The 27,648-nt window shown below is 42.7% G+C and overlaps 1 protein-coding gene across 1 annotated transcript; it reads right to left on the bottom strand.

The window, feature by feature from the left end:
- On the bottom strand, positions 1–27,308 carry LOC100706259 (scavenger receptor cysteine-rich type 1 protein M160). Its single transcript, XM_025904903.1, has 24 exons — positions 27,299–27,308; positions 25,861–25,917; positions 15,590–15,904; positions 15,156–15,467; positions 14,728–15,033; positions 14,293–14,604; positions 13,867–14,172; positions 12,840–13,154; positions 10,953–11,267; positions 10,518–10,829; positions 10,090–10,395; positions 9,227–9,532; positions 8,191–8,505; positions 7,756–8,067; positions 7,328–7,633; positions 6,314–6,622; positions 5,879–6,190; positions 5,451–5,756; positions 4,414–4,728; positions 3,979–4,290; positions 2,296–2,428; positions 1,554–1,804; positions 1,326–1,471; positions 1–932 (listed from the first exon to the last, which is right to left on the bottom strand). The coding sequence occupies exons 1-24, from the start codon at positions 27,306–27,308 to the stop codon at positions 525–527; spliced, it is 6,597 nt and encodes a 2,198-aa protein (XP_025760688.1). The 3' UTR covers positions 1–524.
- Positions 27,309–27,648: the final 340 nt, after the last annotated feature.

A 27,648-nucleotide genomic window follows, 5' to 3' on the forward strand; every position in this document is an offset into this window, starting at 1 on the left:
TTTCTTATGCATGTTTAATCAATAAAGACATTGTTATACCAAAAAATGTCCGCATAAAACAAGATTTAAGAAGATTTCCATCAACTTACATGAGACTTTGCCCAAAACACAGAAATAGCCCCATGTGTGATAACAATATTCTATACTTTCACTTCCCATAATTACTAAAAACATGGTCTGATTTGTTAAAAACAATCACAAAAGTCAATAACACCTTCACATTCTCAATTTGTCCATTAGTCAAAACTTGAAAAAAATGATTAAAAAGTATTGATATAATCAAAAGTTTAAAGTAACTAAGTAAGGAAGTCCACTAAATCACCATATTTGAGAAACTGGAACAACAACATATTTAGCATCTTCAAATGAAAAAAAAAGTTTAATGATTGTTCTATGAATATATTGGAGAGAAAGATTACGATTCACCTCAAATTCATAAAATGCCATGAAAGCAAAGTAAATTCAAAGTGTTTAAAGTATTTAAAGTGTGTAATCAAGTACAAGACTTGGGTAAATATGTTGACTTACATTCCACTACTTGTAACAACTACATGGAGCAAGACAGCAAAAAGACAGAGTGAGGCAAAATGAGTGAAGTGGGTGAGGTTTTCACCGCTGTCAAACACACTGTCATCTGTGGAGGAAGTGGTGAGGACAGTAGAAGGGACAGTGGTGGGGACAGTGGTGGGGACAGTGGGAGGTGACAGTGTTGGACAGGTGAAGTATAAGTCATTGTCAGTGCCCGGGGAAGTGAAGGTAACAAAGTTTGGTTTCATTCCAGTGACGGTGTCACTGATCCAATTCTGGTATTCTGACACACGAGTGAAGACTGCAGGTCTCACAGGTTGGGCGCAGCCATCATCAGTACTCACAACTCCACTCTGGACCCACGCAAATCCTGTCTTTGTCATTAAAGGTCCTCCTGGGTTTCCCTGTGAAAATATATATATATATATATATATATTTATATTTTTTTTTAAAGTTGTTAAGAAGCAGCGATATCTTGTAGATATATCTATCTCTGTGTTGATCCTGCTGAAGCATGTAAACATCAAACTAACATGTCATTTGCTTACCGCACTGAGAATTCTGAAAAAAAACAAAAAAACACTTCATCTGACTCCTGAACTATTGTTCTATCAAGGGGTCTGTAATTGGGTTTGTAAACAAGATGAAACGGTCAGCCAGTACATCAGTCTTTAAGTATGAACCGGTTCTGTATGCTGTACCTTAATAGCTAGCAATAATAATCTAGTGTGAAAGTGATACATAATTCTTATAGCACTGAACAAGGCATGACAGTACAAATAAATATTAGGGGTCACCTGACATGAATCTTTCCTTGCTTGAAGCATAGCACAGATCATGTTCTCTGTGATTGCTTTGTCGCCTTCATAGTAGCACTGGCACTCATTGTTTCCCACCACTGGTGCATTTACCTCCTGCAGGATGTTTGGGAAGGAACTGTTACCTAATTGTAAAAAGTAAAATAGAAGAGTTAAAAAAAAATCCTGTACATTCCTATTATGTAAAATTAATGTTAAGTAACTTACCAGTTTCACTAAAATCAGTGACCCAGCTGCTGGTCCCATTGTAGAAAGTGCTGTTTTGTGAGGCTAAGCAGATTGGCTGAATGTAGTCTGTGAAAGTTACAGGAGCCGACAGCTTCAGAAGACAAATGTCGTTCTCATACGTGCTGTTGTTGAATGCAGGATGACAGATGATATCTTCCACTGTCAAAGACACTTCGCCGGAGGTTAAATCTGACTGGGTGTGGCAGCTTAGATGTACCTCTGTCAGGTTACTAAATTTAATTTAATAAAAATTGTTGGTGAATATCACAGTTCAAAGGAGATACCCATAAACATTCATGTGATCTTGATAATGGACAGTTCATAATTAAATCATTTTGTGTAAGTACTTTAATTATTTTTAAGGCATTTTTCTGTGTGTGTGTGGTGCGTGTTTGTGTGTGTGTCGGGATTAATTAATAACCCTAACTAACCCTAAGCATTTGGACAGCAGTTACACCTGAGCTTCAATCCATCACAGTAGAGAAAACATAACGTGCCACTCACACTGAGGGCCCAGAGCTTTTTGTTGCCCTAAAAATGATTCTGGAAATCCGATTTTGTAAGTTAAATTTTGTACGACCTTAAAAACCTCCTGCTCTCAGGGAATAAGCAAAACCATAACCTGTTGTGGCAAAAATCTTAAAGTAAATGTAAACAGAGGAGTAAAAGTCTTGTATAAGATCATCATCACCAAAACTGTAAACTGGCAACATCGACTCACTGTGATATGCAGGAAGCAGCTGTTAGCACCCACTGGTTGGTGATTAGGGACCCTCCACACCAAAACTGTCCATTGTGGTTTATACTGACCTGCCAGGGCCCACTTCCTGAGTTTTCCACAGCCCTGCCGCATGCTGAAAAAAAACAAACACTGTCAACTGTCAATATTACAAATGCCACAGTGGGTAGCTGAGCATGTTTGGCTTGGCAAAGGTTTGTTTGTTTGATGCAAACCCAAAGGGGATAAAACACAGCTAACTGTAATAGTCCCTTTGTACTCCCTGCCCTGGTCATGTTGTTGCAATATAATATAATGTTCCGTTGGGAGACCTTCAATTCTGGCAATTTTGTGGATGTTAATTTAAGATATCTGATCCGCCTAAAAATAATTTCAGACAAACTACGTCCACCTGTAAAAAAAATAATGGTAGTGGCCTGTACGGCACATAGTGTGTCCCAGGATAGTTTAAGTCCCAGCCATCATCACAAACTGTTCCCCAGATGTTATTGTGATAAACATCAACTCTACTAGAGCGCTCAGTTGATCCAGCTAATCTGATCATGCCTTTTAGGTAAAAGACATGACACTGAACATATTTTAATATACAGTGGTCCTTCGTTTATCGCAGGAGTTACGTTCTAAAAATAATAGGTGAGATAGGTGAAATCTGTGAAATAGTCACCTTCAGTTTTTTCAATTATTATAGATGTTTTAAGGCTGTAAAACCCCTCACTACACACTTTTCTCAGACAGGCATGAAGATTTTAATGCTTTTCTCTCTTGCTTAAACACTCTCAAAGTTCAAACCTTCATAGAAAAATAAGTCCAGTATTATGGAATTAAAGCAAAGATCAAAAATCGACAGTACTCCTTGTAATCCGGTGCATTATGTATGTATTCTGGTTGTGCTTACTGACCTCAAACTGACTTTTTTTGGTACATGGTGCTCAGAAATCTGTCAAAATGTTTTAGTACGACTTTGGTAAGCTACGCACCGCTTGATGGATTGTTGGACAAACTGCATTACGGCTACCGTAGTCAGGAGCCTCATGGAGTAATACATACCGTGCTTCAACATAATATTAACGTGTTGTATTTGTATAAGGACCCCAAAAAGGCACCTTTTAAGAGACATACAAAGCGGATTTCAAACTCTATCAGTGACGCAGTAGAACATGGGAATAGAGCAGCTGCGAGAGAATTCAACAATAGTTTGTGTTTGTTGGGGAAAATACAGTACAGTGCAACTTCTGTCGGTGCTGTGTTACTGGAAACTGACTTTCCCAGAGGCACCCACACGAGGGATTAATAAAGTTTTATCTAATCTAATCTAAACTCTATCTGAAGCACTTCAGAATTACACTGCTAGCGATCAAAGATTTATGTACATTTGACAAGATGAATGCAATTTGTACAGCACAGGAGATACGGAACAGAGGAGATTGATTGAAAATGGTTTACAGCCTATAAGGACATAGAACACAATGTGCTGTTAAAAAAACAAAACAAAAAAAAGCATGTAAAATTGAGCACAACAAAAAAATCTGCAAAACAGCGAGACTGTGAAAGGTGAACCACTTTAAAACGCGGGACCACTGTATATCCGTTAAGTTAAATAAAAGATGGATGACACAAAAACAGACACAATGACATTCACTTTGCTCCATGTCTACAGTTTGTCACCTGAACAGATGACACCAACATCATAATAATCTTCATAGTAGTTGTTTCCCCATCCTGAGTGTTGACATTCAGTTAGAGAACTTTCATTTCCTGAACACGTCACATCACTGAGCCAAATCTGTCCAGTTGCTGCACCAAAGTGATCAAATTGGGGATTCTTTAGTGCCGTCCCACATTTTAACTGTCTGCAAACCACCTCAGCATCATTTAACTCCCAGTTGTAATCAGAGACTGTTCCCCAGATGTTATTGTGAAAGATTTCAACTCTTCCAGAACATCGAGTTGATCCAGACCCAGCCAATCTAATCAGATCTATCATCCAAAATATATGAAAATTACTTTAACAGATTCTTTTTTTAAATTGTATGCATTTCATGCAGTACATGGAACAACAGACTAATTTGCAATATGATCTCTATCTAACAGTTTTCTCACCTGAACAGATGACAGCAGCATCCTGACCATGTTCACATGTGTTTGATCCAAATCCACTGTGTTGACACTCAGTTAGAGAACTTTCATTTCCTGAACAGGTCACATGATCAAGCCAAATCTGTCCAGTTCCTGCACCAAAGTGAGCTGATCGAGGAGTCTCCAGTGCCGACCCACAGTTTAACTGTCTGCAAACCACCTCAGCATCATTCAAGCCCCAGCCATCATCACAGACTGTTCCCCAGCTGTTATTGTGATAAACTTCAACCCTGCCAGAACATCGAGTCGATCCAGATCCAGTTAAAATGACGGACACAGCTGAAAACAAAACACAGAGAAGACATGAAGGCGACGGAACATACAATATTTTTAATGTGAAGCCATAGATATCCAGGTTTAGAAGAATTGTAAACTGAGACACGTAATAGTGACAGTCAAAACAGCTTCACCCTACAAAATAACACTCAATAAGAAGGCCAAAGGATTTTCTCCAAACCAGGAAAGAGATCCAACTCTTAAACACGAAATATGATAGAGTTGGTGAGGACTGCAGAACATCCACAATAGGACAGTTGAAGCACAAGACTGTGTTCGAATTACAAGACTAGAAAATAACTAACAAAACTTCAACTTGCAGACTTTATACAACATTTCAAGAACACGGTCTCCCTAAAACACACACATACAGATGTGTGGCTGACTCCCCCCTCTATGAAGACATCTGCCATGTCCCTCTCATAAACATGCATTTTAAAGTATTACACTTTTCCTTCAAGGCTATTAAAAGGATATCTGTGAACTTGTATGTTTGTCTTTTTTAAGAACTGTATTTCTCTGTGGATCAGAGCTGCATTTACAAAGAAAAATGCAACATTTCACTCTGAAATACTCCACAGTGTGGTTACTGCACATCTCAATTTGACTGCTCACATTGAATTTCAGTAAAAAACAAACCAATGAGTGGATGACAAAGCTGTAAAACAGGAAACTAGAATCACCAAGTTACACATTCATTAGATGATCCAACGTCTCTCTCTCACCTGAACAAATGACAGCAGCATCCTGACCATGTTCACATGTGTTTGATCCAAATCCACTGTGTTGACACTCAGTTAGAGAACTTTCACTTCCTGAACAGGTCACATGGTCAAGCCAAATCTGTCCAGTTCCTGCACCAAAGTGAGCTGATGTAGGAACTTTCAGTGCCGACCCACAGTTTAACTCTCTGCAAACCACATCAGCATCATTTAAGTCCCAGCCATCATCACAGACTGTTCCCCAGCTGTTATTGTGATAAACTTCAACCCTGCCAGAACATCGAGTTGATCCAGCTAATCTGATCATACCTTTTAGGCAAAAGACATAACACAAAATATATTTTATTATATATCCGTTAAAGAAAGTAAAGGAGCAATGACACAGAAAAACACATTGACATTCACTTTGCTCCATATCTACAGTTTGTCACCTGAACAGATGACACCAACATCATAATATTGTCCATAGTAGTTGTTTCCCCATCCTGAGTGTCGACATTCAGTTAGAGAACTTTCATTTCCTGAACACGTCACAGCACTGAGCCAAATCTGTCCAGTTGCTTCACCAAAGTGACCAAATTGGGGATTCTCTAGTGCCGTCCCACATTTTAACTGTCTGCAAACCACCTCATCATTATTTAAGTTCCAGTTGTAATCAGAGACTGTTCCCCAGATGTTATTGTGAAAGATTTCAACTCTTCCAGAACATCGAGTTGATCCAGACCCAGCCAATCTGATCAGATCTATCAGCCAAAATATATGAAAATTACTTTAACAGATTCTTTTTTTTAATTGTATGCATTTCATGCAGTACACGGAACAATGGACTAATTTGCAATATGATCTCTATCTAACAGTTTTCTCACCTGAACAGATGACAGCAGCATCCTGACCATGTTCACATGTGTTTGATCCAAATCCACTGTGTTGACACTCAGTTAGAGAACTTTCATTTCCTGAACAGGTCACATGATCAAGCCAAGTCTGTCCAGTTCCTGCACCAAAGTGAGCTGATCGAGGAGCCTCCAGGGCCGACCCACAGTTTAACTGTCTGCAAACCACCTCAGCATCATTTAAGTCCCAGCCATCATCACAGACTGTTCCCCAGCTGTTATTGTGATAAACTTCAACCCTGCCAGAACATCGAGTCGATCCAGTTAAAATGACGGACACAGCTGAAACCAGAACACAGAGAAGACATGAAGGCGACGGAACATACAATATTTTTAATGTGAAGCCATAGATATCCAGGTTTAGAAGAATTGTAAACTGAGACACGTAATAGTGACAGTCAAAACAGCTTCACCCTACAAAATAACACTCAATAAGAAGGCCAAAGGATTTTCTCCAAACCAGGAAAGAGATCCAACTCTTAAACACGAAATATGATAGAGTTGGTGAGGACTGCAGAACATCCACAATAGGACAGTTGAAGCACAAGACTGTGTTCGAATTACAAGACTAGAAAATAACTAACAAAACTTCAACTTGCAGACTTTATACAACATTTCAAGAACACGGTCTCCCTAAAACACACACATACAGATGTGTGGCTGACTCCCCCCTCTATGAAGACATCTGCCATGTCCCTCTCATAAACATGCATTTTAAAGTATTACACTTTTCCTTCAAGGCTATTAAAAGGATATCTGTGAACTTGTATGTTTGTCTTTTTTAAGAACTGTATTTCTCTGTGGATCAGAGCTGCATTTACAAAGAAAAATGCAACATTTCACTCTGAAATACTCCACAGTGTGGTTACTGCACATCTCAATTTGACTGCTCACATTGAATTTCAGTAAAAAACAAACCAATGAGTGGATGACAAAGCTGTAATCACCAAGTTACACATTCATTAGATGATCCAACGTCTCTCTCACCTGAACAGATGACAGCAGCATCCTGACCACGTTCACATGTGTTTGATCCAAATCCACTGTGTTGACACTCACTTAGAGAACTTTCATTTCCTGAACAGGTCACATGATCAAGCCAAATCTTTCCAGTTCCTGCACCAAAGTGAGCTGATGTAGGAACTTTCAATGCCGACCCACAGTTTAACTCTCTGCAAACCACCTCAGCATCATTTAAGTCCCAGCCATCATCACAGACTGTTCCCCAGCTGTTATTGTGATAAACTTCAACCCTGCCTGAACATCGAGTCGATCCAGCTAATCTGATCATACCTTTTAGGCAAAAGACATAACACAAAATATATTTTATTATATATCCGTTAAAGAAAGTAAAGGAGCAATGACACAGAAAAACACAATGACATTCACTTTGCTCCATATCTACAGTTTGTCACCTGAACAGATGACACCAACATCATAATATTGTCCATAGTAGTGGTTTCCCCATCCTGAGTGTCGACATTCAGTTAGAGAACCTTCATTTCCTGAACACGTCACATCACTGAGCCAAATCTGTCCAGTTGCTGCACCAAAGTGACCAAATTGGGGATTCCCTAGTGCCGACCCACATTTTAACTGTCTGCAAACCACCTCCGCATCATTGAAGTTCCAGTTGTAATCAGAGACTGTTCCCCAGATGTTATTGTGAAAGATTTCAACTCTTCCAGAACATCGAGTTGATCCAGACCCAGCCAATCTGATCAGATCTATCAGCCAAAATATATGAAAATTACTTTAACCGATTCTTTTTTTTAATTGTATGCATTTCATGCAGTACACGGAACAACAGACTAATTTGCAATATGATCTCTATCTAACAGTTTTCTCACCTGAACAGATGACAGCAGCATCCTGACCATGTTCACATGTGTTTGATCCAAATCCACTGTGTTGACATTCAGTTAGAGAACTTTCATTTCCTGAACAGGTCACATGATCAAGCCAAATCTGTCCAGTTCCTGCACCAAAGTGAGCTGATTGAGGAGCCTCCAGGGCCGACCCACAGTTTAACTCTCTGCAAACCACCTCAGCATCATTTAAGTCCCAGCCATCATCACAGACTGTTCCCCAGCTGTTATTGTGATGAACTTCAACCCTGCCAGAACATCGAGTCGATCCAGATCCAGTTAAAATGACGGACACAGCTGAAAACAAAACACAGAGAAGACATGAAGGCGACGGAACATACAATATTTTTTAATGTGAAGCCATAGATATCCAGGTTTAGAAGAATTGTAAACTGAGACACGTAATAGTGACAGTCAAAACAGCTTCACCCTACAAAATAACACTCAATAAGAAGGCCAAAGGATTTTCTCCAAACCAGGAAAGAGATCCAACTCTTAAACACGAAATATGATAGAGTTGGTGAGGACTGCAGAACATCCACAATAGGACAGCTGAAGCACAAGACTGTGTTCGAATTAAAAGACTAGAAAATAACTAACAAAACTTCAACTTGCAGACTTTATACAACATTTCAAGAACACGGTCTCCCTAAAACAAACACATACAGATGTGTGGCTGACTCCCCCCTCTATGAAGATATCTGCCATGTCCCTCTCATAAACATGCATTTTAGAGTATTACACTTTTCCTTCAAAGATATTAAAAGGATATCTGTGAACTTGTATGTTTGTCTTTTTTAAGAACTGTATTTCTCTGTGGATCAGAGCTGCATTTACAAAGAAAAATGCAACATTTCATTCTGAAATACTCCACAGTGTGGTTACTGCACATCAAAATTTGACTGCTCACATTGAATTTCAGTAAAAAACAAACCAATGAGTGGATGACAAAGCTGTAAAACAGGAAACTAGAATCACCAAGTTACACATTCATTAGATGATCCAACGTCTCTCTCACCTGAACAGATGACAGCAGCATCCTGACCACGTTCACATGTGTTTGATCCAAATCCACTGTGTTGACACTCAGTTAGAGAAGTTTCATTTCCTGAACAGGTCACATGATCAAGCCATCTCTGTCCAGTTCCTGCACCAAAGTGAGCTGATGTAGGAACTTTCAGTGCCGACCCACAGTTTAACTGTCTGCAAACCACCTCAGCATCATTTAAGTCCCAGCCATCATCACAGACTGTTCCCCAGCTGTTATTGTGATAAACTTCAACCCTGCCAGAACATCGAGTTGATCCAGCTAATCTGATCATACCTTTTAGGCAAAAGACATAACACAAAACATATTTTATTATATATCCGTTAAAGAAAGTAAAGGAGCAATGACACAGAAAAACACAATGACATTCACTTTGCTCCATATCTACAGTTTGTCACCTGAACAGATGACACCAACATCATAATAATGTCCATAGTAGTTGTTTCCCCATCCTGAGTGTTGACATTCAGTTAGAGAACCTTCATTTCCTGAACACGTCACATCACTGAGCCAAATCTGTCCAGTTGCTGCACCAAAGTGACCAAATTGGGGATTCTCTAGTGCCGACCCACAGTTTAACTGTCTGCAAACCACCTCAGCATCATTAAAGTTCCATTTGTAATCAGAGACTGTTCCCCAGATGTTATTATGAAAGATTTCAACTCTTCCGGAACATCGAGTTGATCCAGACCCAGCCAATCTGACGGGATCTATCAGCCAAAATATATGAAAATTACTTTAACAAATTCTTTGTTTTAATTGTATGCATTTCATGCAGTACACAGAACAACAGACTAATTTGCAATATGATCTCTACCTAACAGTTTTCTCACCTGAACAGATGACAGCAGCATCCTGACCATGTTCACATGTGTTTGATCCAAATCCACTGTGTTGACACTCAGTTAGAGAGCTTTCATTTCCTGAACAGGTCACATGATCAAGCCAAATCTGTCCAGTTCCTGCACCAAAGTGAGCTGATCGAGGAGCCTCTAGTGCCGACCCACAGTTTAACTCTCTGCAAACCACCTCAGCATCATTTAAGTCCCAGCCATCATCACAGACTGTTCCCCAGCTGTTATTGTGATAAACTTCAACTCTGCCAGAACATCGAGTTGATCCAGCTAATCTGATCATACCTTTTAGGCAAAAGACATAACACAAAATATATTTTATTATATATTCGTTAAAGAAAGTAAAGGAGCAATGACACAGAAAAACACATTGACATTTACTTTGCTCCATATTTACAGTTTGTCACCTGAACAGATGACACCAACATCATAATAATGTTTATTGTAGTTGTTTCCCCATCCTGAGTGTCGACATTCAGTTAGAGAACTTTCATTTCCTGAACACGTCACAGCACTGAGCCAAATGTGTCCAGTTGCTGCACCAAAGTGACCAAATTGGGGATTCTTTAGTGCCGTCCCACATTTTAACTGTCTGCAAACCACCTCAGCATCATTTAAGTTCCAGTTGTAATCAGAGACTGTTCCCCAGATGTTATTGTGAAAGATTTCAACTCTTCCAGAACATCGAGTTGATCCAGACCCAGCCAATCTGACCAGATCTATCAGCCAAAATATATGAAAATTACTTTAACAAATTCTTTGTTTTAATTGTATGCATTTCATGCAGTACACAGAACAACAGACTAATTTGCAATATGATCTCTATCTAACAGTTTTCTCACCTGAACAGATGACAGCAGCATCCTGACCATGTTCACATGTGTTTGATCCAAATCCACTGTGTTGACACTCAGTTAGAGAACTTTCACTTCCTGAACAGGTCACATGATCAAGCCAAATCTGTCCAGTTCCTGCACCAAAGTGAGCTGATCGAGGAGCCTCCAGTGTTGACCCACAGTTTAACTGTCTGCAAACCACCTCAGCATCATTTAAGCCCCAGCCATCATCACAGACTGTTCCCCAGCTGTTATTGTGATAAACTTCAACCCTGCCAGAACATCGAGTCGATCCAGATCCAGTTAAAATGACGGACACAGCTGAAAACAAAACACAGAGAAGACATGAAGGCGACGGAACATACAATATTTTTTAATGTGAAGCCATAGATATCCAGGTTTGTAAACTGAGACACGTAATAGTGACAGTCAAAACAGCTTCACCCTACAAAATAACACTCAATAAGAAGGCCAAAGGATTTTCTCCAAACCAGGAAAGAGATCCAACTCTTAAACACGAAATATGATAGAGTTGGTGAGGACTGCAGAACATCCACAATAGGACAGTTGAAGCACAAGACTGTGTTCGAATTAAAAGACTAGAAAATAACTAACAAAACTTCAACTTGCAGACTTTATACAACATTTCAAGAACACGGTCTCCCTAAAACACACACATACAGATGTGTGGCTGACTCCCCCTCTATGAAGATATCTGCCATGTCCCTCTCATAAATATGCATTTTAGACTATTACACTTTTCCTTCAAGGCTATTAAAAGGATATCTGTGAACTTGTATGTTTGTTTTTTAAGAACTGTATTTCTCTGTGGATCAGAGCTGCATTTACAAAGAAAAATGCAACATTTCACTCTGAAATACTCCACAGTGTGGTTACTGCACATCTCAATTTCACTGCTCACATTGAATTTCAGTAAAAAACAAACCAATGAGTGGATGACAAAGCTTTAAAACAGGAAACTAGAATCACCAAGTTACACATTCATTAGATGATCCAACGTCTCTCTCACCTGAACAGATGACAGCAGCATCCTGACCACGTTCACATGTGTTTGATCCAAATCCACTGTGTTGACACTCAGTTAGATAACTTTCATTTCCTGAACAGGTCACATGATCAAGCCAAATCTGTCCAGTTCCTTCACCAAAGTGAGCTGATGTAGGAACTTCCTGTGCCGACCCACAGTTTAACTCTCTGCAAACCACCTCAGCATCATTTAAGTCCCAGCCATCATCACAGACTGTTCCCCAGCTGTTATTGTGATAAACTTCAACCCTGCCTGAACATCGAGTTGATCCAGCTAATCTGATCATACCTTTTATGCAAAAGACATAACACAAAATATATTTTATTATATATCCGTTAAAGAAAGTAAAGGAGCAATGACAGAGAAAAACACATTGTCATTCACTTTGCTCCATATCTACAGTTTGTCACCTGAACAGATGACACCAACATCATAATAATGTCCATTGTAGTTGTTTCCCCATCCTGAGTGTTGACATTCAGTTAGAGAACTTTCATTTCCTGAACACGTCACATCACTGAGCCAAATCTGTCCAGTTGCTGCACCAAAGTGACCAAATTGGGGATTCTTTAGTGCCGACCCACATTTTAACTGTCTGCAAACCACCTCAGCATCATTTAAGTTCCAGTTGTAATCAGAGACTGTTCCCCAGATGTTATTGTGAAAGATTTCAACTCTTCCAGAACATCGAGTTGATCCAGACCCAGCCAATCTGATCAGATCTATCAGCCAAAATATATGAAAATTACTTTAACAGATTCTTTTTTTTAATTGTATGCATTTCATGCAGTACACGGAACAACAGACTAATTTGCAATATGATCTCTATCTAACAGTTTTCTCACCTGAACAGATGACAGCAGCATCCTGACCATGTTCACAGCTGTTTGATCCAAATCCACTGTGTTGACACTCAGTTAGAGAACTTTCATTTCCTGAACAGGTCACATGATCAAGCCAAATCTGTCCAGTTCCTGCACCAAAGTGAGCTGATTGAGGAGCCTCCAGGGCCGACCCACAGTTTAACTGTCTGCAAACCACCTCAGCATCATTTAAGCCCCAGCCATCATCACAGACTGTTCCCCAGCTGTTATTGTGATAAACTTCAACTCTGCCAGAACATCGAGTCGATCCAGATCCAGTTAAAATGACGGACACAGCTGAAAACAAAACACAGAGAAGACATGAAGGCGACGGAACATACAATATTTTTTAATGTGAAGCCATAGATATCCAGGTTTGTAAACTGAGACACGTAATAGTGACAGTCAAAACAGCTTCACCCTACAAAATAACACTCAATAAGAAGGCCAAAGGATTTTCTCCAAACCAGGAAAGAGATCCAACTCTTAAACACGAAATATGATAGAGTTGGTGAGGACTGCAGAACATCCACAATAGGACAGTTGAAGCACAAGACTGTGTTCGAATTACAAGACTAGAAAATAACTAACAAAACTTCAACTTGCAGACTTTATACAACATTTCAAGAACACGGTCTCCCTAAAACACACACATACAGATGTGTTGCTGACTCCCCCCTCTATGAAGATATCTGCCATGTCCCTCTCATAAATATGCATTTTAGAGTATTACACTTTTCCTTCAAGGCTATTAAAAGGATGTCTGTGAACTTGTATGTTTGTCTTTTTTAAGAACTGTATTTCTCTGTGGATCAGAGCTGCATTTACAAAGAAAAATTCAACATTTCACTCTGAAATACTCCACAGTGTGGTTACTGCACATCTCAATTTCACTGCTCACATTGAATTTCAGTAAAAAACAAACCAATGAGTGGATGACAAAGCTGTAAAACAGGAAACTAGAATCACCAAGTTAGACATTCATTAGATGATCCAACGTCTCTCTCACCTGAACAGATGACAGCAGCATCCTGACCACGTTCACATGTGTTTGATCCAAATCCACTGTGTTGACACTCACTTAGAGAACTTTCATTTCCTGAACAGGTCACATGATCAAGCCAAATCTTTCCAGTTCCTGCACCAAAGTGAGCTGATGTAGGAACTTTCAGTGCCGACCCACAGTTTAACTCTCTGCAAACCACCTCAGCATCATTTAAGTCCCAGCCATCATCACAGACTGTTCCCCAGCTGTTATTGTGATAAACTTCAACCCTGCCAGAACATCGAGTCGATCCAGCTAATCTGATCATACCTTTTAGGCAAAAGACATAACACAAAATATATTTTATTATATATCCGTTAAAGAAAGTAAAGGAGCAATGACACAGAAAAACACTGACATTCACTTTGCTCCATATCTACAGTTTGTCACCTGAACAGATGACACCAACATCATAATAATGTCCATAGTAGTTGTTTCCCCATCCTGAGTGTCGACATTCAGTTAGAGAACCTTCATTTCCTGAACACGTCACAGCACTGAGCCAAATCTGTCCAGTTGCTGCACCAAAGTGACCAAATTGGGGATTCTTTAGTGCCGTCCCACATTTTAACTGTCTGCAAACCACCTCAGCATCATTTAAGTTCCAGTTGTAATCAGAGACTGTTCCCCAGATGTTATTGTGAAAGATTTCAACTCTTCCAGAACATCGAGTTGATCCAGACCCAGCCAATCTGATCACATCTATCAGTCAAAATATATGAAAATTACTTTAACAAATTCTTTGTTTTAATTGTATGCATTTCATGCAGTACAAAGAACAACAGACTAATTTGCAATATGATCTCTATCTAACAGTTTTCTCACCTGAACAGATGACAGCAGCATCCTGACCATGTTCACATGTGTTTGATCCAAATCCACTGTGTTGACACTCAGTTAGAGAACTTTCACTTCCTGAACAGGTCACATGATCAAGCCAAATCTGTCCAGTTCCTGCACCAAAGTGAGCTGATGTAGGAACTTTCAGTGCCGACCCACAGTTTAACTCTCTGCAAACCACCTCAGCATCATTTAAGTCCCAGCCATCATCACAGACTGTTCCCCAGCTGTTATTGTGATAAACTTCAACTCTGCCAGAACATCGAGTTGATCCAGCTAATCTGATCATACCTTTTAGGCAAAAGACATAACACAAATTATATTTTATTATATATCCGTTAAAGAAAGTAAAGGAGCAATGACACAGAAAAACACATTGACATTCACTTTGCTCCATATCTACAGTTTGTCACCTGAACAGATGACACCAACATCATCATAATGTCCATAGTAGTTGTTTCCCCATCCTGAGTGTCGACATTCAGTTAGAGAACTTTCATTTCCTGAACACGTCACAGCACTGAGCCAAATCTGTCCAGTTGCTTCACCAAAGTGACCAAATTCGGGATTCTTTAGTGCCGACCCACATTTTAACTGTCTGCAAACCACCTCAGCATCATTTAAGTTCCAGTTGTAATCAGAGACTGTTCCCCAGATGCTATTGTGAAAGATTTCAACTCTTCCAGAACATCGAGTTGATCCAGACCCAGCCAATCTGACCAGATCTATCAGCCAAAATATATGAAAATTACTTTAACAGATTCTTTTTTTAATTGTATGCATTTCATGCAGTACACAGAACAACAGACTAATTTGCAATATGATCTCTATCTAACAGTTTTCTCACCTGAACAGATGACAGCAGCATCCTGACCATGTTCACATCTGTTTGAACCAAATCCACTGTGTTGACACTCAGTTAGAGAACTTTCATTTCCTGAACAGGTCACATGATCAAGCCAAATCTGTCCAGTTCCTGCACCAAAGTGAGCTGATCGAGGAGCCTCCAGGGCCGACCCACAGTTTAACTGTCTGCAAACCACCTCAGCATCATTTAAGCCCCAGCCATCATCACAGACTGTTCCCCAGCTGTTATTGTGATAAACTTCAACCCTGCCAGAACATCGAGTCGATCCAGATCCAGTTAAAATGACGGACACAGCTGAAAACAAAACACAGAGAAGACATGAAGGCGACGGAACATACAATATTTTTTATTGTGAAGCCATAGATACTGTTACGGGTTCGAAATTGAGGATGAGAGTAAAACAATGATAGTCCAGAAAAGGTCGTTCAAACAATTGATTTTTAATGAATGCACGCAGCGTGGAGAGGTGCAAACTGCAAAACAGTTGTACATCTCTACCCAAAATACACTCTAGATTGCTTTTATAACATCAGGGTATTGTAACGCCCCTTCTTGCGTTTACAAGCACATAATTTGCATGTACAGAACATTCATGTATTTTAAGAATTAAATGCAAACACAGAGGTTCCTCCTTGTGGCATACTCTTCCGAATATGGTGATGACCTAAGGCCTTTGAGGTCACCATGGACTGGACATCCTTCTGTCACCTGTAACTAGGCAAACTCAAATACCACAAGAAGCTGAATACATTCAGGCCTTTGCTCAGCTACTATTTTACTGTAACCATGTACTCAGCCTATGAGTTATGATACATATTTTTAACTCAATCATTTTAAAGTAGTTATAACTGCACCTGTAATAAACATGTTAATATTTGATTATGATAACCCCTATAATATAAATTATAACATAATGCCAGCAACTTCAATAAACACTTTGATGAAATGATAATTCCTGCAATGATAAGATGATGGTTATGTAAAATAATCCCTGTAATTCCACAATACCCAGGTTTAGAAGAACTGTAAACTGAGACACGTAATAGTGACAGTCAAAACAGCTTCACCCTATGTTATAGCGGACGCCCTGGACCACTATCTCTGAAACGTGATTCGGTACTGTTCCCTGGTAATAACGTCCGGTCAGAGACGCAAATGATGTCAGAGTGGAAGAACTTTATTTGCCACGAGCCCACATCGAACACACACTCTCGCTGGCAAGTAAGGATGTGGTTCTGTAATTAATACAAATAAGAAATAACATAAACATCTCTCTTGCTTGTCTATCATTTCTCATACCTCAGTATTACAGAGAACAACATACCAGATTACAAAAGGGCAGATCCCGATACCAGAAACAGAGCTTAGAGTAATAACATAACAGGATGGCATAAACACAGAATCATAATCAATTTAGGCCAATTCTTTCATTTGTGGGTCAACACCACCCTCTAGTGGACACAATCACTCAGTCAAAGGCCGCCATGTGTATGCAGCTTTATAAACAAGAACTGATTCGTATGCTAACTTAGTAACTCCATCAGGTAAAATCTTTGGGAACATTAACTCCCCACAGTAACTGAAACAACTTAGAAACGAGGAATATCCTGTGGAGCCAGGCTACTACTTACTTATTCCTACAGCAATAGTAACAGATGTCTACATTGGTACATTAACAGTAACAGAAATAACATACATTCCCAACGTGACTTACTGGTTCTATGAATGCACTCTTGCCCGCCTTAGTCCGATTCAACTCAAGTCCACAACTTGCCTGCAGCAGCGTTACTTTTAATTGCCACAGCAAGGAGAGAACGGGTGAGCACTCTGATTGGCTGCTGGCCCCTGGGGGAATCATGCTCCTCCCATGCAGGTAACGCATGCCCTGGACGGAGGACTTTTTAACAGCCGCCCCCAGATTTCCTGTGGAAATCTGTTGAGCTCCGGTGGCCATCGGGCAATGATCATTCATTAGTCTGGTATCGCAGGAAGACGAACAAGCCGTGTGAGAGGGCGTGCATACACCCGCCCTCTCACTTCCACCTTCACAGTTCTGACCCGACCATCTGGTCCTGGGTAGGTCTCTGTGATCCGTCCTGTAGGCCACAGTGAGCGAGGAAGCTGGGGATCTGCAATCATAACGGCTTCACCCACAAGAATGTCTGGACTCTCAAACTGCCACTTCTGTCTGGTCTGCAGGCTTGGAAGATAATATTTAATGAAATGCTTCCAGAAGTGTTCGGCTAAGACTTGGCTGTGGCGCCATCTCCGTTTACTCAATATCTCCGATTCAGGGTAGACAACCTGGGGGAGAGATGCATCTGGCCGCCCCATCAACAGGGTATTTGGAGTAACAGGATCTACATCAGCTACATCTGAGGAAACATAGCCCAGGGGCTTTGAATTCAGAATACCCTCAACTTCAGCGAGGAGGGTCTGCAGAACCTCCTCAGTTACAGTCTGTGCCCCTAAGGTTGTCTGTAGAGCCTGCTTCAAGGAGCGGATCTCTCTCTCCCAGCAACCACCAAAGTGGGGGGAATTTGGTGGGTTGAAATGGAATCTCACCTGCTGAGTGGCTAGGTGTGTCTGCAGTTCAGGCTGTAAAGCGTCGAAGACCTGCTTCAGCTCCCTCTCCCCACCTCTGAAGTTCGTTCCTTGGTCAGAAAGCAGTTCAAACGGCTTCCCCTTGCGTGCTACGAATCGCCGGAATGCCATTAGGAATGAACCTGTACCAATGGTGGGCAGGAGGTCAAGGTGGACAGCTCTAGTGGTGAGGCATTTGAAAATGATGCCCCATCGTTTCTCATGTCTTCGGCCCACTTGAATAGTATATGGACCAAAACAGTCCACACCTGTTGAATAAAAGGGGGGCTGATGAAGTCGAAGCTTCGAAGGAGGCAAGTCCGCCATCTTAGGTGCCTCCGGCTTGCCTCTCCATTTCCTGCAATCCAGACAGCCTCGCTGGTGCCGCTTTACTGCTTCTCTCCCTCGTAGTATCCAGTAGCGCCTCCTAGCTTCTGCAAAAACTCTCTCTGTTCCAGGATGGCATAAGGCTTCATCTGTGTCTTTGATAATTAACTGGGTGATCCTATGTTTAGGATCAAGCACGATAGGGTGGATGGTGAATTGGTCCTGGTAAGGACTGTGGCGAAGACGTCCCCCTACACAAATGAGTCCTTTATTTGAATCCAACTCAGGAGCCAGAGCGAGCAGACGGCTGGATCTTGGGAGTTGCTTGCCCTCTTGTAAGTGGACCAACTCAGAGGGGAAACACTCTCGCTGCACTTGTTGCAGCAGCATGGTTTCTGCTCTTTGATAGTCCTCCGCGGTCAGAGGGGCATCTGCTGGCCCACGGAGAACTTGCGCTGTAGCCTTAAGGAGGTCCTTGAATGTCTGAAATTGATCGGCTTCGGGTAAAGGTGGGCTGCATGGTGTGATGACGTGTAGACAGGTGAATGGCTTCCGTAGTTCCTCATCATTCACAGGTAGGAGGCGTGGTTTCTCGGGCCACCGATCTGGAGGCTCATGAAGGAATGGAGGACCTCGGCACCATCGGCTCCACTCACCTAAGTCTGACAGATGCTTCCCCCGCGTAATGTCGTCAGCTGGGTTGTTGGCTGAGTCAACATATCTCCAGGCTGTCCGGTCTGTCAGCTCCTGTATCTCTGCCACCCGTGTCCCGACAAAAACTTTGAATCGACATGTGTCTGACTGTAGCCATGTTAGTACTGTGGTAGAGTCGGTCCATAGAGTGACATGGCGAAGCGAGACTGTTAGTTCAGTAGTGAGCACCTGTGCCAGCTGTGCCCCTGTTAATGCTGCACATAATTCCAAGCGCGGTATGGTCTGTTGCTTCCGGGGTGCTACTCTGGAACGTGCTGTCAGGAAGGCAACTTCCACAGTGCCACTTGCATCCGCACTCCTCAAGTAAGCCACTGATCCATAGGCCCGTTCAGAGGCATCACAGAATATGTGGATGTCACGTTGGCAGGTGCTCGAATCAATGCTGGAGCTGGTGTAGCAACGAGCTAGAGAAATGGTTTGCAGCTGGGGCAGTTCCTGCTCCCACTCATTCCAGGCCTGGAGAAGGTCCTGAGGAAGGTTGGGGTCATCCCAGTCAGTCCGTGAAGCCTATATCCGCTGAACGATAATCTTAGCTCTTGTGGTGTATGGCACAATGTAGCCCAGTGGGTCGTACTGACTCGCTAACACCTTGTAGACTGTGCGCAGGGTCACTTGAGGATGGTCAACAGTGCGGAGCTTGTAGTACAGCCTGTCTGATGAGCAGTGCCAATGGAGCCCCAGTGCAGCTTCTTTCTGATCAGGTTAGCCATGTGTGATCCAGAGCTCAGCGCTGTCTGATCGAAGCTCTGGCGGGAGGTGGCTGATGATTGAGGGCTGGTTACTGGCCCATTGTCTTAACTCAAAACCTCCATCAGCCAGAAGCTTCTGTAGTTTGTCCACAAGCACTTTAGCTTCTACCTCTGTCGCCGAGGCAGTTGTCGACATAGAATGACTGCATCACAGTCTCACGGACGTCTTCCTCGGGGTTGCTGTGATCCAGCACGTGCTTTTGTAGGGCAAAGATAGCGCAGCATGGGCTACATGTGGTGCCGAACGGGAGTACTCTCCACTTGTAGACAGAAGGGGGGTCGTCACGTTTACAGTCTCGCCAGAGGAATCGGAGGAGTGGCTGGTCTTCTTCTAATAGTCGGACTTGATGGAACATCCCACAGATGTCGCTGCTGAAGTCGATGGGGTGTTGTCGAAACCTCAAAAGCACTGCCAGGAGGGTTGGCCCCAAAGTAGGTCCAGGGAGGAGGTGGTCATTGAGGCTCTGCCCCTGGAACTGGAATGAGCAATTGAACACAACTCGATTCTTGCCATTATGCTGCACCATGTGGTGTGGAATATACCAGCTAGCAGGAGTGTTGTCAGCTCCAGGCTCAAGCTTGACAACGAAACCTTCACGTTGTAGTCTCTGAATCTCAGTTGTGTAGCAAAGGACCTTCTCTGGTGACGTTAACAACCTTCGCTCTGTGCTGCGGAGCAGAGGGAGCACTGCCTCCTTAGGCGCAGACAGGGTAGGCATGTCAGGAGATCGTAGGAGTGGTGTTGCATACTGTTGAACTCCCCCGATCTCTACTCTCTCCGTTTTAGTCTCGAGAAGTTTAATGGCGTCTTGGTCTTGTCGTGACCTGGTGCCGACTTTGGCACTGCGCCAGGGTAGCACATCCATTTGCCATAGTCTTTCAACGTCTCGAAGCAAATCTACACCTGGGGACTGACAGGTGGTGAAATAGCACTGTTGCTCTCTCAATTGCTGCACTACACCTTGAGTTGGCCCTTGTAAAGTCCAGCCCAAGCGTGTCCTGACAGCTGCAGGCCCACCTGGGGGGCCGAGTCGGACTGGCTCCACTGGGGTGACCAAATGCGGGTGGTCTGATCCTATTAGCAACACGGGTTTAGCATTGTCAATTTCTTGCAGCGCCAGACCCCTGAGATGATGATATTTCCGCATAAGGGCATCCACTGGGTGAGTGTGCTCTGCTAGCCCAAGTGTCTTGGCTGTGAAAGCGTGGTTGATTTTGAAAGTCCGTCTTGGCTGGGAAGCAGGAGAAATGCTGAAGGAGACAGCCTCCCCTTGGAGGACATGGAGATCTTGTCTCACGGTTCTCAGCGGCAATTCTTCGGGCTGCCCCTTTAACCCTAACTGCTGCGCAGCGGTGCTGAGAAGGATGGTCCGCTCAGACCCGTCGTCCAAGACAGCATAAGTTTCTAGGACTCGATCACCATTCCTCAGTAAAACCTTGCTGATTTTCAGTAGGACTTTACATCCTCCTAGTGGTTTGTCAATGTACAACACTTCCTCTCCCACTCGTGTAGCACCTGAGTCTGTTGTTGCAGAAGAGGCCTGTAAGGCTCGCACATTGTTAGCGGACCTGTCATTGAGTTCGTGGAGGACAAGGAGATGTCGTTGGTTGCATGTCTTACAGCGCATCTTTAGATCGCATTCTGCAGCATGGTGGGTCCTCCCACAGCGCCAGCACCGGTTGTTACTCTTGATCCAGTGCTGTCTCTGTGCTTTGTGTAGCTGTCTGAAATTGGAGCAGTTGTTTAAAGAGTGATCAGCACTGTTGCAATAAGGACAATACTTCTTCCCCTTATGTTTGGCTGTTGCTGCTGTTGGAGGGGCACCAGATTCTTGGGGCTCCGTGTTCAACAGTATGGTGGTTGTCTTACCGGTGAACTTCCTCCTTTCCTCTCCTCTTGGAAACGCTGCTCTCTTCGAGCTGAACCGTGCCGTGTCGACTTGCACCTGCAGCTCATATTCAAGCCAATCTGAGAAGTCAGTCAGTGTAGGAATGGGAATGTCTTGAGGATGAATATATAGACGGAAGCTGGACCTCAAATCATGCGGCAGTTTTTCAAGCAACCTAGACACGTGGGACCCACATTCCAGCTCGACAATTCCTTTCCTTCCTAATTGTGCAAGCATGCTGACCAGGGAGCGTACCTTTAGTGCAAACGTCCTGAAGGTCTTGGTATCTCCTGACATAACAGGTGCCCCGTCCATTAACTCTGCAATACGCTGGAGTGCCAGTTGATGCGGCTGTCCATATTCCTGGTTTAGGGCATCCATTGTGCTGGTGTAAGGGTGCCTGGAATGGCTATAGGAGTCAGCAATAAGCAGGGCCTCCTCCAGCTTAAGATGATCTACCAGTATCTGGAACTTGAACCGTTCTGTTGCGTCTGCTGGGAGGATATTTTCCAATGCGATCCTCAGCCTTGCAAACTCTCGTGGGTTTGGGTGTACGAAATCTGGGATTGTAGGTGCTGGCCCCCTATAGTAGCGCTCCTGACCACCCACCGGGCTCGGCTGCCGGGATCTAGAGTATGAATAGTACTCTGAATGCGCGGGTCTTGGAGGGGGCTGGTAATGCGACCCGTAATCACGATGGGGGCCATCCCCACCTCCCGCTGGCTGCTCTGGGCAACGGTAATAATCCCTGTCCAAACTGCGAGGGTGGCACGATGATGCTGCATGCTGTTTTCTCTCTGACAAGGTGAAACCCTCAGGTGAGTAATCACAACTTCTTCGGCGAGAGTGCTGGGTGTCCGATACTGATGCTGCCATCCTCTCCGAGAGGTGGGTAAGGTGTCTGGAGCGAACAGCGTACCTTTCAGGAGAATGCCGGCGTGTTGCTGTATGTTCTAAAGGGTGCTGACAACCTGAATCTGGCTGTCTAACAGGTTCCCGCAGAGCCCCCTCATATGGCATTGTCATATCAAGTCCTGGGAGAATGTGTCCCTTAACTCCTCGGATTGAAGCTGCATGCAGTTTCTTGCCACCATCAGACTCCGATACACTGTGATGGCCCGGACTGCCTGGCCGATCCAGCTTATCTGACTGGTCCTTCTGCTCTAACTGTTGAGGAGGTTGTGGGTCATATGCACTCTGCAACTGAGTAATAACACTGCTGAGATGGCTGAGTTGCTCACGTAACTGCTCTGTCTCATTTGTAGCCTGGGGGTGAAGCTGGCCCATTCTCTGGTCACTTTTTTTAGCCAGCTCCGCATTCTGCAGTCGCAACTGGTCCAACGCCTCCAGCAAAGCTTCCTGCTTGCTTCTCAATCTTTTATTCTCCTGCTGCAACATCTCGGTGTCCTCTTCCCATCGATCTCTGATGTCCCATCCAGACTGGAAACTATCCTGAGTGACAGGAGATTCAGATCGAGGAGATCCATGAGCCCCGCCGGGCTCCTCCTCGTCTCTCAGACGTGGCGGGGGAGTGTGAGCTGATCTGGGAAGTGATGATCTACTCCGGGGGAGATAGTCACTTAAGTCATATTCTCGAAGATGGGCAGGACGAGCCTGATGTCTCCTGGCGCGCTGTTCTCCCATGCTTTTATTACAGTCAGATCAGATCCGGCTCGAAGGACCACTTGTTATAGCGGACGCCCTGGACCACTATCTCTGAAACGTGATTCGGTACTGTTCCCTAGTAATAACATCCGGTCAGAGACGGAAATGATGTCAGAGTGGAAGAACTTTATTTGCCACGAGTCCACATCAAACACACACTCTCGCTGGCAAGTAAGGATGTGGTTCTGTAATTAATACAAATAAGAAATAACATAAACATCTCTCTTGCTTGTCTATCATTTCTCATACCTCAGTATTACAGAGAACAACATACCAGATTACAAAAGGGCAGATCCCGATACCAGAAACAGAGCTTAGAGTAATAACATAACAGGATGGCATAAACACAGAATCATAATCAATTTAGGCCAATTCTTTCATTTGTGGGTCAACACCACCCTCTAGTGGACACAATCACTCAGTCAAAGGCCGCCATGTGTATGCGGCTTTATAAACAAGAACGGATTCCTATGCTAACTTAGTAACTCCATCAGGTAAAATCTTTGGGAACATTAACTCCCCACAATAACTGAAACAACTTAGAAACGAGGAATATCCTGTGGAGCCAGGCTACTACTTACTTATTCCTACAGCAATAGTAACAGATGTCTACATTGGTACATTAACAGTAATAGAAATAACATACATTCCCAACGTGACTTACTGGTTCTATGAACGCACTCTTGCCCGCCTTAGTCCGATTCAACTCAAGTCCACAACTTGCCTGCAGCAGCGTTACTCTCCGACTACACTTTTAATTACCACAGCAAGGAGAGAACGGGTGAGCACTCTGATTGGCTGCTGGCCCCTGAGGGAATCATGCTCCTCCCATGCAGGTAACGCATGACTTGGACAGAGGACTTTTTAACACCCTACAAAATAACACTCAATAAGAAGGCCAAAGGATTTTCTCCAAACCAGGAAAGAGATCCAACTCTTAAACACGAAATATGATAGAGTTGGTGAGGACTGCAGAACATCCACAATAGGACAGCTGAAGCACAAGACTGTGTTCGAATTGCAAGACTAGAAAATAACTAACAAAACTTCAACTTGCAGACTTTATACAACATTTCAAGAACACGGTCTCCCTAAAACACACACATACAGATGTGTGGCTGACTCCCCCCTCTATGAAGACATCTGCCATGTCCCTCTCATAAACATGCATTTTAGAGTATTACACTTTTCCTTCAAGGCTATTAAAAGGATATCTGTGAACTTGTATGTTTGTCTTTTTTAAGAACTGTATTTCTCTGTGGATCAGAGCTGCATTTACAAAGAAAAATGCAACATTTCACTCTGAAATACTCCACAGTGTGGTTACTGCACATCAAAATTTGACTGCTCACATTGAATTTCAGTAAAAAACAAACCAATGAGTGGATGACAAAGCTGTAAAACAGGAAACTAGAATCACCAAGTTACACATTCATTAGATGATCCAACGTCTCTCTCACCTGAACAGATGACAGCAGCATCCTGACCACGTTCACATGTGTTTGATCCAAATCCACTGTGTTGACACTCAGTTAGAGAACTTTCATTTCCTGAACAGGTCACACGATCAAGCCAAATCTGTCCAGTTCCTGCACCAAAGTGAGCTGATCGAGGAGCCTCCAGGGCCGACCCACAGTTTAACTGTCTGCAAACCACCTCAGCATCATTTAAGTCCCAGCCATCATCACAGACTGTTCCCCAGCTGTTATTGTGATAAACTTCAACCCTGCCAGAACATCGAGTTGATCCAGCTAATCTGATCATACCTTTTAGGCAAAAGACATAACACAAAATATATTTTATTATATATCCGTTAAAGAAAGTAAAGAAGCAATGACACAGAAAAACACATTGACATTTACTTCGCTCCATATTTACAGTTTGTCACCTGAACAGATGACACCAACATCATAATAATGTCCACTGTAGTTGTTTCCCCATCCTGAGTGTCGACATTCAGTTAGAGAACCTTCATTTCCTGAACACGTCACAGCACTGAGCCAAATCTGTCCAGTTGCTGCACCAAAGTGACCAAATTGGGGATTCTCTAGTGCCGACCCACAGTTTAACTGTCTGCAAACCACCTCAGCATCATTTAAGTTCCAGTTGTAATCAGAGACTGTTCCCCAGATGTTATTGTGAAAGATTTCAACTCTCCCAGAACATCGAGTTGATCCAGACCCAGCCAATCTGATCACATCTATCAGCCAAAATATATGAAAATTACTTTAAGAGATTCTTTTTTTTAATTGTATGCATTTCATGCAGTACACAGAACAACAGACTAATTTGCAATATGATCTCTATCTAACAGTTTTCTCACCTGAACAGATGACAGCAGCATCCTGACCATGTTCACATGTGTTTGATCCAAATCCACTGTGTTGACACTCAGTTAGAGAACTTTCATTTCCTGAACAGGTCACATGATCAAGCCAAATCTGTCCAGTTCCTGCACCAAAGTGAGCTGATTGAGGAGCCTCCAGGGCCGACCCACAGTTTAACTGTCTGCAAACCACCTCAGCATCATTTAAGCCCCAGCCATCATCACAGACTGTTCCCCAGCTGTTATTGTGATGAACTTCAACCCTGCCAGAACATCGAGTCGATCCAGATCCAGTTAAAATGACGGACACAGCTGAAAACAAAACACAGAGAAGACATGAAGGCGACGGAACATACAATATTTTTTAATGTGAAGCCATAGATATCCAGGTTTAGAAGAATTGTAAACTGAGACACGTAATAGTGACAGTCAAAACAGCTTCACCCTACAAAATAACACGAAATAAGAAGGCCAAAGGATTTTCTCCAAACCAGGAAAGAGATCCAACTCTTAAACACGAAATATGATAGAGTTGGTGAGGACTGCAGAACATCCACAATAGGACAGTTGAAGCACAAGACTGTGTTCGAATTACAAGACTAGAAAATAACTAACAAAACTTCAACTTGCAGACTTTATACAACATTTCAAGAACACGGTCTCCCTAAAACACACACATACAGATGTGTGGCTGACTCCCCCCTCTATGAAGACATCTGCCATGTCCCTCTCATAAACATGCATTTTAGAGTATTACACTTTTCCTTCAAGGCTATTAAAAGGATATCTGTGAACTTGTATGTTTGTCTTTTTTAAGAACTGTATTTCTCTGTGGATCAGAGCTGCATTTACAAAGAAAAATGCAACATTTCACTCTGAAATACTCCACAGTGTGGTTACTGCACATCTCAGTTTGACTGCTCACATTGAATTTCAGTAAAAAACAAACCAATGAGTGGATGACAAAGCTGTAAAACAGGAAACTAGAATCACCAAGTTACACATTCATTAGATGATCCAACGTCTCTCTCACCTGAACAGATGACAGCAGCATCCTGACCATGTTCACATGTGTTTGATCCAAATCCACTGTGTTGACACTCAGTTAGATAACTTTCATTTCCTGAACAGGTCACATGATCAAGCCAAATCTTTCCAGTTCCTGCACCAAAGTGAGCTGATGTAGGAACTTCCAGTGCCGACCCACAGTTAAACTGTCTGCAAACCACCTCAGCATCATTTAAGTCCCAGCCATCATCACAGACTGTTCCCCAGCTGTTATTGTGATAAACTTCAACCCTGCCAGAACATCGAGTTGATCCAGCTAATCTGATCATACCTTTTAGGCAAAAGACATAACACAAAATATATTTTATTATATATCCGTTAAAGAAAGTAAAGGAGCAATGACACAGAAAAACACGTTGACATTCACTTTGCTCCATATCTACAGTTTGTCACCTGAACAGATGACACCAACATCATAATAATGTCCACTGTAGTGGTTTCCCCATCCTGAGTGTCGACATTCAGTTAGAGAACCTTCATTTCCTGAACACGTCACATCACTGAGCCAAATCTGTCCAGTTGCTGCACCAAAGTGACCAAATTGGGGATTCTCTAGTGCCGTCCCACATTTTAACTGTCTGCAAACCACCTCAGCATCATTTAAGTTCCAGTTGTAATCAGAGACTGTTCCCCAGATGTTATTGTGAAAGATTTCAACTCTTCCAGAACATCGAGTTGATCCAGGCCCAGCCAATCTGATCACATCTATCAGCCAAA

The sequence above is a fragment of the Oreochromis niloticus genome, linkage group LG3, assembly GCF_001858045.2.
Source record: "Oreochromis niloticus isolate F11D_XX linkage group LG3, O_niloticus_UMD_NMBU, whole genome shotgun sequence".
Lineage (NCBI taxonomy): Eukaryota > Metazoa > Chordata > Actinopteri > Cichliformes > Cichlidae > Oreochromis > Oreochromis niloticus.